We start from the raw sequence: 13647 nt of genomic DNA, 5'->3' as shown, positions 1-13647 counted from the left end.
CAGGCGAGCGGTACGAACTGGGATTGCTGTGAATTGAACCAGAGCCAAACCTTCTGAACAACTACATCTCAGCCTTGGATCAGCTTTACTCACTGGAGCGAAGATTCCAAAGGGACCCAAACCTGAAGAGTTTGTATCAATAGTCAAAAGATACAGATGTAGAAAAAGGATTCGTAAAGATTTTGAACGAATCTGAAGTGAAGGGTACCTTCGGGAAGGAATGGTATTTTCCACATCATCCAGTGCTGGACCCGAACAAGCCTGGCAAAGTAAGACGTGTTTGCAATGCTGCATCAAAGTACAAAGAAGTTTGCATAAATGATAAGCTACTTGCAGGACTTGATCTGCTATATGGGTTTATTGGAACAATTTTCAGATTCAATAGCCCTAACAGCTGAAGGAACAATAGCCCTAACAGCTGAAATCGAATCGATGTTTCTACAAGTGCAAGTTCCCGAACAGGATAGAAGTTGCTTGAGGTTCTTATGGCGCCCAAGGACTAAAAAACCTGTTCAGATATACGAAAATTAGACCCTTGTATTTCGAACAAAGAGTTCTCAAACTTGTGCAAACTATGCTCTCAAGCGTGTGGGACTGGACAACGAAAAAGTGTATCCAATTGCAGAAAACTCAACACAAAACAAATTTTACATGGACGATTTCATCAAATCAGTAGAAATCCCGGAAGAAGCAATTGAGGTCTTCAATCAACTACAACCCCTTCTCTCACGACAAGGATTTGAACTGAAGAAGTGGTTAAGCAACAACGATGCAGTTACAAAAGCAATCTCAGAAGACTTGAAGTCAATCAGCAACACGAAGGAAGTCGAATTGGAACCCAATAGCGAGGAATCCTTAGTGCTAAGACTATAATGGACCGTTATTGATGACAGTCTTCAAGTATGCAGAGGTATAAACAAGGAAGTTGAAGCACCTATAACCCAGAGGAAGATTTTGTCATTGGTATCTTCAGTATTTGACACGATCGGATTGTTTGCTCCGTTCAGTGTTCACATGAGACGACTTCTGAAAGGCATCTGGACTATGAATGGGCAACATTGGGACAACGAAGTGGAGCCTGGTGAAGAAACAGAATTCCTGAGATGGAGAGAACAACTTCCAATTGTAGCTGAAACAAGCATCGATAGAAGGACTTCAACAGAGAGAGGGATAAAACCGAATTTCATGTGTTTGCTGACGCATCTGAAGACACGATGTGTGCACCAGCCAATCTGCGTTCACAACCAAAACAATACTCAACTGACTTAGCATTTGTTATTGGAAAATGCAGAGTGGCACCGATGAGGCATCTTTCAATACCCCGATTGGAATTGCAAGCGGCAGTCATGGCAGTGAGGTTGAAGGAACAAATAATCAAGGAACATGAAATGAAGATAAACAGTTGCAGTTTTTGGTCAGACTCAACTACAATATTGCAGTGGATACACGTTTCACATCGTAAACAACAAGTATTTGTGGCCAATTGAGTGGCTGCAATACTAGATACAACTGATGTTTCACAGTGGAAATATGTGAGCGGTATCAACAACCCAGCGGACATTGGCACCTAAACTATTAACATTGAAGAACTTAAGAGAAGTCAGTGGCTCACTGGGCCGGCATGGTTTAGACGACCAGAAAATAAACGGCCAGAGCAAGTGAACCTAATCTTTGCATCGGATGAAGAGAATATACCATCATCAGTCTTCATGATACAGGCTGAAGAGAAAAAAGCTTTTATTCAGTGGGAACGATTCAGTAACTTTAATAGACTAGTGAACACAGTAGCATACGTACAGCAAGCATTGAACAAAAACAAACCAGCAACACTTGTAGTCAGCATTGAAGAAAGAGAACAAGCAAATTCTATAATCTTCAAGTTACTACAGCAGGAACAGTTTGGTGAAGAGATGAAATCTCTCAAAGTTGAAAAAGAAATTTCAAAGGGCAGCAAAATCCAACAGTTCTCAACCTTCCTTGATGAAGAAGAACTTATTCGAGCCAAAGGCAGAATAGGCAAAAGTCAATTGGACTTCAATTCAAAGCATCCAATTTTGCTACATTGAAAACTTCATGCGGTTGAATTATTCTTGCAAAACGAGCCCAAAGACAATCAACACGAAGGCACTGAGCATGTAAGAAACATTGGTCTGCAGATGATCTGGATCCTAGGCTTACGAAACGTTTTAAGGTCAATCAGGAACAAGTATGTTATCTGCAGAAAAGGCAGAGCACAGACGATAGCACCAGCAATGGCAGATCTACCCGAAGAGCGGTTAGATGCTTCAACAGCCTTTACAAATGTTGGAATTGTCTACGTTGGCCCTTTCATTGTGAAGATTGGGCGCAGAAACGAAAAACGATGGTGTTTTCTCATTACTTGTCTAACTATGAGAGCGGTGCATATAGAAGTGGTACCCCAGTTGGACACCGAAAGTTGTCTCAATGCATTAATGAGATTTACTGCGCGAAGAGGCAAACCGAGTACAATCATCAGTGACAAATTTTGTTGGAACTGAACTAGAGTTTGCAGAGTATGTTGCGGCTTGGAACAAAAAAGGGAAGAACATCTAATTCAACGAGGAATCAGATGGAAGTTCAACCCACCCGCAGCTCCTCACTTTGGAGGACTATGGGAACGGTTGGTGAGAAGTTGCAAGAAAGCAATGTATGCAGTGTTGGGGAAGAGATCAGTCACCGAGGACGTTCTCTCAACTACTGATATGTGTACTATAGAGCTGACGTTGAACGCAAGACCTTTGACTCCATCAGTTCAGACGTCAATGACTTGGAAGCATTGACCCCCAATAACTTCTTGCTTGGCAACGGGAACGTTTGCTTACCCTACCTACCATGCACATAGGAATTTGTTGATCATCGAAATTTCTTTTGACAAACTCAAGCCTATGCAAATCTCATATGGGACAGATTTCGGAAAGAATATCTGCCAACTCTGATTAATCGGCAAAAATAGCGATCTACGGCGAAAGAAACCCTTAAAGAAGGCGATCTCGTTCGGTTGATCAAAGACAGCGATAAGCGTGGATATTATAAATAAAGTCGAGTTACAGAGACCAACGATGGGTCTGACGGTGTGATGAGATCAGCGAAAGTTCGAACAAACGACGGAGTGTACAAAAGTCCAGTAGTGATGCTCGCCCCAATACTACCCGGAAAAGATGTTTCCGCGAAGGAAAACAGGGCCGGCGATGTTGTGGCTGAGCTTACTAACTCAATAACTAAATTGAATAGAGCTTCAAGGCCATTTCAAGCCTCAAAGCTAGAAGAGCATGACAAGCGAAATTTAATGCTACATTCTTTTGAAGCCATACGGATTTGTTCATTTTGTTCAACATTTATATTTAGCAACTATTATTAGTACACAATCGTTATACATGAAGTTAAACTGAAACTCAAACTCGAACTACGCTGTTACTGCCACGTATTCAAGTGTTCACAATCACACAAATTGAGCTCATAGGGAGCAAGAGATACGCAACTTGGTGAGCCAGATTCGATTAATTTTGCGATTTTCATACCAATTCAGAGCTGGCGGGGCACCGTATACGGTATCCCGAAACCCAACTGCAGTCTATTCAGGGAATCTTACAACATAGTTATCTACAACCAATCAGAGATGCTAATTTGACATGTACGGCAGTATAAATAGAGCTTGAAAACTACAAAAATCAGTTCAAATTTGTTAATTTTGTTTTATCAAACTGACATACAGTGCGCATTGAAGCACGCTTTCTTGAGCGGTAAATTACTTGTCACTGTGTCTTGTTTCTGTAAATCATAGTAGTGATTGTACAGTTTCAACTTAACTTTGACTTGTGAAAAGACAATTAACTTATTCTCAAATATTCTCAAAAAGATATTCTCAAAACTTTCTTTCTGAGGAACGAAGTTCCTAAGTAAGAGAAGCTTTGTGCAAAGCATAAAGGCAATTCTTCTTACTGGCTTCATAGCCCACTGATTGCGTTATTGAGCAATTGAGTGTATTGAAAAGCTGAAAGTGTAAAATTTCATACATTTGTTTACTTTGATTATCGGAAAAAACTCTCGGAAAATTTTAAGAAATCGGAGACCGAAATTATTTGCCCAGACCAGTAGCTAGGACAGTTACCTAGAGCTGGACATACGGGACTTTGCATTTTCGAATAATAACTTGAGTTATTAACCAAAACTCGAGCAAAAATTGAGTGTTTCAATTTGAGTTATTTTGTTATTCTGAGAGAAACAAGTTTGTTATACAGCAAAGCTGAGAAATTAGTTATCAGGAGTAATTGAGCAACAAGTAATGCAACGGTAATCTACAGTATAGCGGATGATACAGTTCACAAAAGTTTACTGCAAACACACAATATCCGGACAGATTTGAAACCGATGAAACGAACTGGGCAGTGTAAAGTTTTCCTTGACTTTGATAGGAGAGCAGCCGTTACAGAACTGTATACTGAAATGGGTTTTTTGTTCAGAGAATTTTGGCCGATCGATTTAATAATCGCAAAGAGTTGTGAGTGGTATCCTTAGAAAGACCGTCCAGCGCAGAATATGGTTATAAAAACATTTTTTTTCAATTTTACAGGGGTTTATCGAGGTTTAAATTTTTATGAATTTTAGACGTAAATCAGCTGTTTTTATTTACATTTTCAGTTTTTTTGACCATTTTTTTTCACTTTTGCTAAAATATGTTTAAATTGTTAACTGTAGTGTTTCTTATTGATCTTATTGCTAAAGATAGAGGAGAGTTGCTGAATTGCTCGATCCGAGTTTTTTGGAAAGAAGTTATGCTAAAATTTTCACTTTTCAGACTTTTTTCGTCAAATATGCGACCAAATTTGCTATTTTTTGGCGCACTTGTTTTGAATTTGCCAAAAGTAGACACTTCAAAATTGCCGCCACATTCTCTTTTAGCTGCAAAACAGTTTAGTTGTACTCCTGCTGGTGTTAAGTGTCTTTTCGATTTTTGCCAGTTTTTTGCAATTTTATACTCGATAAATATACAAAAATGAACTAATTGATTTTGACAAACTGAAAAGTTATGTTTAAAAATTAATCTATTTCGCAACCATTGAACAATTGGGTGTTTTGTTAGACGCGCAGCAAGATCTGGGTTGATATCAGCATGGATCCTTACTATAAATTTTTTTAAGATTTTAATTAGACGCAACCTTTTTTTCAAAATATTTTAGCTCTTTAAATGTTTTTTATGTAAAATAGCGGCAAAAATTTTAAATCAGGCGACAATGAATGACAGATAATGTTAACAATAAATCAAACCCAACGCGATTCAATATGGTTTCAGAGTTAAGCTGATGGCTTTTAATATTTTGATGAATTATTTCGTGGAAAATTTTTGGACTTCTTAAGTTTTGCTTTCATTTGTTATACTATTAATAGCCCAATGACTTAGTGTCCCAAATCAAACATTCGATTAGCCTTTTAGGAGATATAATTGAAACTAGCCAACTCCTTCAATTGTTTTCTAATGTCTGTAATGACTTTTATTATATATTTTTTAAAAGTTTCGGTGAACTTTTGAAATTTGCCACTGTTTTATTTGTTTATCTTGAGTTCGGGCGCAGTCTCAGTAAAAACAGGCAGATTTCATTTAAAACAACCAAATTCCTGCGAGTTATATTTTAATGTCGGTAGTGGTTTTGTTTTCAACTAATGATTTCTTTGTTTTGATACAACGCGTTTTAAATTTAAAAAAAAAAAATTTGAGCATGTTTGCATATTTTAAGAGCTCATTTTGTTTCCCTGTCTAATGATCATATTATTGACCTGTCCAATGCAAGAAAGCTTAGTAGTGAACATGTGCAGCGTTGAAAGAAGGCGTAGCTGGAATTTTAATTGTTTTCGCGGAATAATTTTTGCTATTTGGGCTGAGACACAGTTATCTCGCAAAATTTTCTGTTTTTTTGCCTTAGTTTGTCTTTCTCTCCGTTGTTGTACGCCATAAACCTGACAAAAATACGTCCCCGGAACGTATAGAAAAACCTGGTTAAAAAATTCAGTCTAGAGATGTTTTTTTTAATGATTTAAGTTAAATTAAAAAAGATTGCATGCCTCCTATTTGCTTTCATCTTGGTCACCATGTAACTCTATCTCACTGATTAAGAGTCTCAAGTATTTTGCTGGATTATATATTTTTTTTGCGCTTGGTTATACGTTGTGACTTTTTGCTCTGACCATTTACTCTCAAAAAACGTTATCGAGATTTCTACACAGTTCAATTTTTGGGTTTGCTTTTGTTGTCTTGTCCACGTAATCCTTTCATGAGGAGGAGACGTTGATTTTAAGATGAAGAGAAATATACAATTTACAGTTTTTAGGTAACATCCTATAATTATATTGCCTTGAACAGTGTGATGTCGTAAATTTGTTTGAAGTTTTGGCTTCCTTCTGTAATTGTTTTTAATTTGTGGGGTCGTGACTTAGTCTCAAATTTTACGGGCCCAATTGTCTTCCTGAGGTGCTGCAACTTAATTCATCACTTTTTGTTAAAATCTTAAGTCAGCACTGACATTTGAAATCTTTTTGTTTTCAAAAGTATATTTGGGTTTTTGAGCTTCGTCATTTTTTAAATAGGCTTTCCGTCAATTTGTTGCTCAGTCTCTGTACACACACGTGACAACTTGCTTCAAGTGAGCTATAATTTAATCTGTAAAACATTTTTAGCTTTGAACATTTGTTTCTCGGCTTTGTGGCTACTCTTACTACGAGATTTCATAAAATGCATGAGATTTTTTTTATATTGGTATAATTTACAGGATTTTTGCCTTCTTTTAATTTATAACAATAATCGTAAGTCCCATTGGCGTTGAATTGTTGCGCAATTGGCCTTTGAACAATGAAATGTTTCAATTGCGTTCTATGGAGATTTAAATGAATATTTTTGGTGATCTCAGTTGATATCTAAATACATTAATAACTGCGAAATTATTTGTTTTAAAATATAGAAACGTATTTTTGAACTTCGCACTTCTTTTCTCTTTTGGTGGACCTGCTAACCAGCAGCAATGACGACAGGTCCCATATCTGTTCCAATGAAGTATAGGTTAAATTATTTTGTTTTGGTTTCGTCTGATGAGGGTCCTATTTTGTAGTGATTTTTTTTTATTACAGACATCGTGTTTTGGCCGTAAATAATGTTTTTTGTTTGATTGGTTCATTGTCCTTTCTGGTAGTCCTATTATCAACACACGTTATCAGCCCTCTAACGTAGCATTATTGCATTCCATTGGTTGTTTATTGAATGATATGTATGTTCTTGAAAGCTTTCGAAAGCTGTTCATCATTTGGTAGCCAACTAAGTCAAGAATGTAGATGAGCGGAGTTGCAACTTTATGTGCGTACGCACATTACTGAGCCTCCTTGTTTATATAAAAAATGGATTAATAAAACCTTCATCGGCTTTAATTTTGATCATCACAGATTTTAACTGTTTATTTTATCGTACCCGTCTTTTTCCCATTTAAAAGTTCCTTCTGACGTTTTTCTACTAGAAAAGTGCAACATTTTAATGTAGAAAGAGACGTCACTGTTTCCTTAAATTTTAATGTTTTTTTTAATTTTAATCAAACGTTCTCCAACTAATTGTACCTCATTAAAAATTCATTACCCTGAATTGAAGTTTCTTTGTTCAATTTGTGTTCAGAAAAAAATGGAACCAATTGAGAATTTACAAGGATACTGCTCTGACCCCTAGGAGAAACATATGTTATTTGATTATATGGTGCAAAAAGACTAAATCCCGAAATTGGTTAATGTGTTCAATTAAAATTTCGACATTCAATCGATTTTAGTCCGTTTTATAAGATTCTAAGCCTGTAAATTGTGCTTTTTATAGATGATGATAAAACTCTGCAAATAATGTTAGAAAAGCAAATTTGATCTTTTTTAAAGTCCTTGTTGTGCTCTTCTGCCATAGATACACATCTTGCACAGCTTTATCTTGCTCCTTTTGCTTCTTCTCCTTTTCGGTTGCCAGGACGTTTTCATTCCAAGCTGACCTTCTTCATTGTAAGGTAGCGTGGCTGAGCTGCTTTAAGCGCCAACAGAAAGGTCACTAGATGGGGCTGACTGCATACTCTGACTCTGGGGCTGAAGTTGTGGGTTTTCGTTACTGGCGTATTGAATTTTAGTATGAAAGTTTATTTCACGACTATCGATAAACCTTTTCCAGTCTGCAAAAACAATTTTATGTTGTCTTAAAGCTTCATGTTTCACCTGTCGGATTAACAGATACTGCCAATTTTTATTCAGTAGATCTGGAATTTTTGTTTCTATGATGGTATTGCACTCGTCTAGAATAAAACGTTGAGTTTAGAAATCGTCAGATAGCTTTTTCGCACTTAGATTTTGAGTTTTTTCTGCAAAATCGTTCGCCAATTGGTTAATTTTTTTCAGTAACCATTGCTTCCTGGTTTTGCTGAATAGCTATTCTTTCGGATGGATTCTTTTCTTGCAAACTATCGTCGTAAAGAATTTGAGTTTGAGCGTATAGAACTTGATTGAAAGACACACGTTTCTTTATTCCTTGGGTTGATTTTCTCGAAGTTGACTTCAAGATTGACTTGACTGTTTGTGTCTCTGGCACCTTCTTCTTCTTGAATAAAGGCTGCAGCTTGAATTCAATTGTCCGGCTCGGTGGACCAAATGTAACGGCTGCTCAATCGACGTTGCTGAAGTGAGCGTTATACCGCCCAGTTTGCTTAGTGGTTCCAATTCTGTCCACGGCGACTGCTTCAGACGTTGCTCGGAACTGGACTGTTTCACCACTAAGATGATGTTTCGGATCGATTTTCTTCGTAATTCGTTGATTCGAAGACTCGATTAGCAAGTACTCTATCTTCTCCATTTGAGATTTGTGAGTTGGTTCGCTCACTCGATTAGTTTAATTCAAAAGACAATCAAAAAGAGAAAAATTTTGAACCAAATATGTGTGCAGTTCAAAACTTTGGAACTTTGTCCGTTTCAAATGCAATTACTTCATATTTTAATAATTTACTTTTGACTATTACAATTTTCAAATTGAGAAAAAATTTTGGCTCAAAATGAGACCAACTGAACAGCAGATATTCAAATCAAACAATGTTTATATTATAAGTAAACAATAATCAAAATCATTAACAATTCATTATGTGACAAATTAACAAGCTCAAAATCCATAAAAGGTTGTGTATGACGGGGAGTCACTTATTTCTACATATGGCGTGACAATAAAGGCTACTTGGCGTTATTAAGCACACTTGACATTAACATAATTGTGTATAAATTCGAACAAAGATAAAAATTCACTACATTTTATGATAAGAAGTGGACTTTATGTAAATGTCAAGCACCGGAATTTAATATAAATATCTCAAACGATGAGCAGTGACATTTAAGCACTTACACGGGTTAATTAAACAACAATAATATAGATTGAACTGGAAATATCCTATGGAACTTAACAAAATTACATGAACTACCAAAAATTAGGGCCAAAGAAGTGTAAAAAAAAATGGAAATTGATTTAATCGAGAATACTTGCAACCGGCTGGATTTGTCGAGAAACGGACAAGCTTGCAGGGAATATTTTTTGTGGGACATCATCTTGACCTTGAATTTGGACCTCGAAAAGTCTAAGTATTTCAAAATTGGCACCTTTCGACAAACAAGGGTAATCAGATCTATGATTAAAGCCTAAACAGAGGTGTATCTATTTGGAGAATGAAACTACCTTAAATGGGCTTTCAGATAACAGAATAAAAATCAACTATAAAAGAATGCATTTTGGGTCAATTAGCACTTTAAAATAGGACTGTTGAATTATGCAGTCACCCAAGTGTGGTAAAAAGTGCCAATAGATTCGGCCACCAATGGCCCCATAAAATACCCCACATTCAAACATGAAAAATAGCAGTCCATTAGTTGACCTTGGTCAAGTTCATAACCTTGTAAAGACGAAATTTATCAAATTTTTTATGATTACTGCACAAAACCAACATTTTTCTCCATAAAAAAGGAAAAGGAAGCCATTGATGGCTGGCAGGGATCAATTTAGAACATATAAACTTACAAATTTAGTCTTAACATGAGAATCATGACAGTTTTAGAAACTTTTCTCATCTCATAACTACAAAGTTTGACCTTTGCTCTTAAGATTGAGCTTTGCTTCGACAGTAGCTAATTATTTCAACTGGCTCCAACATCGCCAGCCCTGTTTTCTTCTTTAGGGAAAAAACCTTCTTGTTCTAGCACAGGAGCCAGTTTCACAGTTAATTGGGCGTAGATTCCATCTTTTGTTTGAATAGAAGCAGAACGAACACCACCGTCTGATCCAGTTTTCACATAAACGAACCTTCCAAGAACTTATTGTCCTCGCTTGTCGCTATCTTCGGTAATCCAAACTAAATCTCCTGTAGATATCGCTTGCTTTGGTTCTGGCTTCCATTTGTTGTGATTGTTCAACAAAGGAATGTATTCTTTTCGAAAACAGTTCCAAATTAATAAGCTTGCGTTTGTCAAAATAATTTTCGATGATCTACAAATTCCTCAGCGTGAGGCAGACACGGGTGACAAACGTTGTTGTATCCGAGTAAAAAGTGGTTGGGTGTTATTGCTTCTTGATATTTAACATCAGAGCTGAGTGGCGTAAAGGGTCTACCGTTTAGTATCTGCTCAACTAAACACATTGTTGTAGACAAAACATCTTCGGTCTCGGATCTTGAGCCTAAGACTACATACATAGCGTTCCTGCAGCTCCTCACAAGACGCTCCCAGTCACCTCCTAAGTACAGTGCTGCTGGTGGGCTGAATCGCCAGGTGATTCCATCTTGAACCAAAGACTGCTTGATGTTTTCAGTATTCCAGTCCTTCAGATGTTCTCGCATTTCACACTCTGCCCCAACGAAATTCATTCCGTTGTCGCTCAAAATCGTTTTTGTCTTGCCCCGAACGTACAGCACCATATCTTTTCTTGTCGACAAACAGTCTTGACAATGAATGGTCCAAAGTAGTCAATAGCTAACTTAGTGAACGGCTTGTTGGTTTCGAGATGTTCTTCGGGTAGGTCAGCCATCATCGGTTTGATCGTTTGTACATTTCCTTTTCGACGAACAACGCATTTTGCTTTTATGGTTAAGCATTCCGTATTCCCAGTATCCAGCAGTGCTGTTGTGCAAAATTTCTTACATACATGGTTCACTCGTGAGAGTTTCTTAGATGCTCACTTCTGAGGAAATGTTGCACTGCAGGATGCTTCCAATGGAAAAGTATTGGATGCTTTGTGTCATAATCGATTTCACTCTTTCCGAGATCTCCTTTTGCTTGAATAAGACTTTTTTACTCAAAGAATGGCGTGAACTGTAGTATTTTGCTACTGCTGGACATATTTTGACTCTTCGTCAAAGCAGAATACTCGTGAGGGAAAATCTCTTGCTGGACTAGGTTGAAGATCGTTCGCATTGAGTTTTCACGTTCTTCAACTGAATCTCAAAATAAATGCAACTGAATTAACTAATCGATTGCTGAATCAATTCCATTCAACTCTAAGTGCAGACTCAGTTGCCTCATTAACAAAAAATGAGGGATGAACATCGTCGTCTGAAGCCAAGACTAGAGGAATTTCCCTCGGCCAGTTCTCTTCTGACTCGCGAAGCCGGGCAGGCCCACTGAATTACTCATCACTCTGCCACAACTCCTCTATGTTGATTAGACGTGTTCCTATATCAGCGGGATTGTTCATTCCACTGACGTTCTTCCATTGCTACACATCTGTGGTGTCCAAAATCTCTGCAACTCTGTTGTCTACAAAGACTTGCTGCTTACGATGAGAGCTGTTGATCCGTTGAATCACTGTTGTTGAATCTGACCAAAACGTACATGAGTTGACCTTAATCTCATGTTCCTTGACAATTTGATCCTTCAACCGGACTGCCATTACTGCAGACTGTAGCTCCAATCGCGGTATAGACATATGTCGCATCGGCGCAACTCGACATTTTCACATGATGAAAGACAATTTGGCTTGGTTTTCATCGTTTTATTGGGATCGAAAGTACGCATCTGCGAAGACGTGCAGACCAATTTGAGAAACTATCCTACTGAAATATTTCCGATTGATGCTCGTTTCCGACAATATTTGAAGCTGTTCTTTCCACTTAAGAATTCTGGCTTCGGCTTCAGGCTCAATTTGATTGTCCCATCGTTGTCCAAATTTAGACCACATATTTTTCAAAAGACGATGCATTTCATCATTGAAAGGGGCAAAGAGTCCCAGTGGATCAAACACTGAAGACACTAATGGTAAAACCTTTCTTTGGGTTATGGGCTTTGTCACCTCCTTCTTGGTGCATCTGCAAACTTGTAGAGTACCATCTGTCACAGTCCATTGCAGATCCAATACTGATGGTTCCTCGGCTGTTGGGTCAACTTCAATTTTCTTGATACTGCTTGTCGATAGCAGTTCATCCGGAATTACATTTTGGATCTGAGCGTTGTTGCTGACCCATTTCTTCAGCTCAAAGCCATGCTCTGCAAAGAGTGGCTGAAGTTCCTTGAAGAATTGAGCACCTTCTTCAAGTGTCTGAAATGACTTGATGAAGTCGTCCATGTAAAAATTTGTTGCAATTCCATTGGCTGCAATTGAAATTTTGTCTTGGTTGTCAAGACCGACTCTTTTAAGGGCGAAATTTACACAAGTTGGAGAACTTCTGGCTCCAAATACATGTCGTTGATATTCGTAAATCTTTACAAGCTCACTTTTTTGTTTTGCAAGTTTCGACAGAGAAATCGAAATGCACTTTGATCTTGTTCAGGCAATTGAACCTGCAGAAATATTGATTCGATGTCGGCTGTCATCGCGATCGGTCCTTCTCTGAATCTGAAGATTGTTTCTAGCAAACCATGTAGGAGATCTAGTCCTGCCAGTAGCTTGTCATTCAAGCACACATCTTTGTACCTCAAAACAGCATTGCAGACACGACGAACTTTGCCTGGCTTGTTCGGTTTGAGGACAAGGTGATGAGGCAAATACCACTCTTTTGCAGGTGTTCCTTTTGCTTCCAACTCCTTCAGGATTTTCACGAAACCTTTCTCAACATCAGTATCGACGGTTTGCTGATACATCACTTTCAATTTTGGGTCTCGCTGAAATCTTCTCGCGAACGAATTTAACTGACCAAGAGCAGCACTGTAATTCACTGGTAGTTTCGGGTCTGATCCGTTCCACAGAACCCCAACTTGAAACTTTTCTTCAGTGGACGTTGACTCCACTGGGACATTTGCTCTGCTTCGTGTTCCTTCTTGGTCTGACCTTTGTTCTAAACGTTGAATTTGGAGGCATAAGCTTCAATGTCCCACCATTTTTGAACGTTCCCTGCCATTTTCACATCATCAGTGAAAGCAACATGACAGATATTCTTGTTGGATTTTCCATACATTGGACCACTGACTGTCTATCCTAGCTTGGTTAAAATAGCGAAAGGCTCACTCTTTTGTGCTCTCCTATAGTCCACTGGCATCTGAAGATCGTAACAGTTTTGACCAAGAATGACTCCAATTTCCATCAAATTGAATGAACTGTTGGGTAAAACTGACAAATGATCAAAATTTTGTTTAATTCCTCATAATTGTAGGATGCGTTTCCAA

At 37.9% G+C, this 13647-nt stretch overlaps 1 protein-coding gene across 1 annotated transcript; it reads right to left on the bottom strand.

The window, feature by feature from the left end:
• Window positions 1-12040: 12040 nt before the first annotated feature.
• LOC142345041 (uncharacterized) lies at window positions 12041-13125 on the bottom strand. Its single transcript, XM_075397123.1, has 2 exons — window positions 12826-13125; window positions 12041-12583 (listed from the first exon to the last, which is right to left on the bottom strand). The coding sequence occupies exons 1-2, from the start codon at window positions 13123-13125 to the stop codon at window positions 12041-12043; spliced, it is 843 nt and encodes a 280-aa protein (XP_075253238.1).
• Between the last annotated feature and the right edge of the window lie 522 nt (window positions 13126-13647).

Source organism: Convolutriloba macropyga, chromosome 8 (genome assembly GCF_964194025.1).
Source record: "Convolutriloba macropyga chromosome 8, txConMacr16.3, whole genome shotgun sequence".
Lineage (NCBI taxonomy): Eukaryota > Metazoa > Xenacoelomorpha > Acoela > Convolutidae > Convolutriloba > Convolutriloba macropyga.
The sequence above is the reverse complement of the archived record's forward strand: the minus strand, read 5'-3'. Positions and strand labels throughout refer to the sequence as shown.

Coding starts and splice junctions, on each gene's coding strand:
- LOC142345041 (XM_075397123.1), bottom strand. CDS start 13,125: ATGTATCAGCAAACCGTCGATACTGATGTTGAGAAAGGTTTCGTGAAA. Junction 12,584..12,825: donor TCGAATCAATATTTCTGCAG/GTTCAATTGCCT, acceptor AAGTCATTTCAG/ACACTTGAAGAAGGTGCTCA.